The 648-nt window shown below is 63.3% G+C and overlaps 1 protein-coding gene across 1 annotated transcript in view; it reads right to left on the reverse strand.

Annotated features, from left to right (window-relative positions):
• The window catches only part of LOC104494919 (parathyroid hormone/parathyroid hormone-related peptide receptor-like), a gene marked incomplete at both ends in the record, with an annotated part of 3280 nt that extends 2941 nt beyond the window's left edge, over window positions 1-339 (reverse strand). The window contains one exon of the mRNA XM_010137820.1: window positions 153-339. Within this exon, the coding sequence (XP_010136122.1) occupies window positions 153-339 (187 nt within the window). The remainder of the gene's footprint in view (window positions 1-152) is intronic.
• Between the last annotated feature and the right edge of the window lie 309 nt (window positions 340-648).

Raw genomic sequence — 648 nt, forward strand, 5'->3', positions numbered from 1 at the left:
GAAGCTGGGCAGAGCTGTAGGTGGATCTTCATCCCTCCCAGCTGCATCACCCCTGAGCAGATCTGGGAGGGTCCCAAGCGCAGCCCCTTGCACCAGGGCTCCTAAATCCCCGTTTCCCCCGATCCTGCCTCTGGTCTCGCCGCACCACTTGCCTGGTGGCTCCGTTCTCCTGGTGAGGGACCCATTTCCGCCTTGAAATCATCCTCCTGCACCTTGTCTGTCTCGCTGGCCAGTGTCCCCGAGTAGAGCACCATGTCCTTCACGAAGATGCTCACCGCCCGGCAGATGAAGGAGGTGAAGAGGTGGACGTGGATGTAGTTGCGTGTGCAGTGCAGGCGCCTGCGGGGAAGGAGCGCGACACAAGCCCAGCCCCGGCCGCCCAACAAGCTCATCAGACGTGGGGCTCGGGCAATGGGGGGTCCCAGAGAAGGTGAGCTCCGAGGTGTCAGCCCTCCCACGGGCCAGATCTGGGGCAAGTGGGGTGTCAACTCTTTCAAGAGTAGGGTGGAGCGAGCGGGGAGCTGGTCGTACTGGGGGTGCTTTGGGCTTTGGGAAATTGTCTGATGTTTGTGCTGGGGTTTGGGGCCGGTTGCTGTTCCCTCAGGGGCTGCTCCCCCCCCCTGCGCCGGGGCAAAGGGGAGTGACGGG

This window comes from Buceros rhinoceros, unplaced genomic scaffold (assembly GCF_000710305.1).
Source record: "Buceros rhinoceros silvestris isolate BGI_N320 unplaced genomic scaffold, ASM71030v1 scaffold42966, whole genome shotgun sequence".
NCBI lineage: Eukaryota > Metazoa > Chordata > Aves > Bucerotiformes > Bucerotidae > Buceros > Buceros rhinoceros.